General features: G+C 34.3%; 1 protein-coding gene across 1 annotated transcript in view; it reads right to left on the minus strand.

The window, feature by feature from the left end:
* LOC119593483 (ferritin, heavy subunit-like) overlaps positions 1 to 527 on the minus strand; it is a 7,120-nt gene continuing 6,593 nt past the window's right edge. Inside the window, exon 4 of the mRNA XM_037942421.1 lies at positions 1 to 342. Coding sequence (XP_037798349.1) covers positions 157 to 342 — 186 coding nt within the window. The 3' untranslated portion in view covers positions 1 to 156. The remainder of the gene's footprint in view (positions 343 to 527) is intronic.

Here is a 527-nt window from a genome sequence, read left to right on the forward strand (position 1 = left end):
TATTCATTACTTTTATCTTTGGCAAGGGTCTACATACCAAATGTTATCATTTAAGAATAACAACCCAATTTACTGTATATGAATAAATCACAGAATAAATCTTATAAATCGTAAAACATATCTAAGTAATGTATCCAGAAAATCCTTTACAAGAAACTACTGGAGCTCTTGGTCGAACAAATGCACCCCCAAACCTGCTGCTCCAACACGTTTCAACTTCGTCGCCATGTCGCCCATTTTCTTTATGGATTCCACATGTTCAATCAAAAAGTGATCATCGATAAAATGGCAAGTGAATGGATCATCCTTTGTAGACGACAGCAAGTGGAGCTCGAGGAAACTCTGGAAATATGCAACATTTTCTGCAGGTTAGAAGTGCGACTGACATCGGATTTTTTTTTTACCAAAACTAAGTGTTAAACTGATCTTGTGTGTCTAAATATTCATGAAAAAAGCAAAACAAGAAAACACTCAGAACTACATATTCATTTAAAAGATAAAGAAATGGTCAAAATGAATATGCATCT

Source organism: Penaeus monodon, chromosome 32 (assembly GCF_015228065.2).
Source record: "Penaeus monodon isolate SGIC_2016 chromosome 32, NSTDA_Pmon_1, whole genome shotgun sequence".
In the NCBI taxonomy this organism is placed as follows: domain Eukaryota; kingdom Metazoa; phylum Arthropoda; class Malacostraca; order Decapoda; family Penaeidae; genus Penaeus; species Penaeus monodon.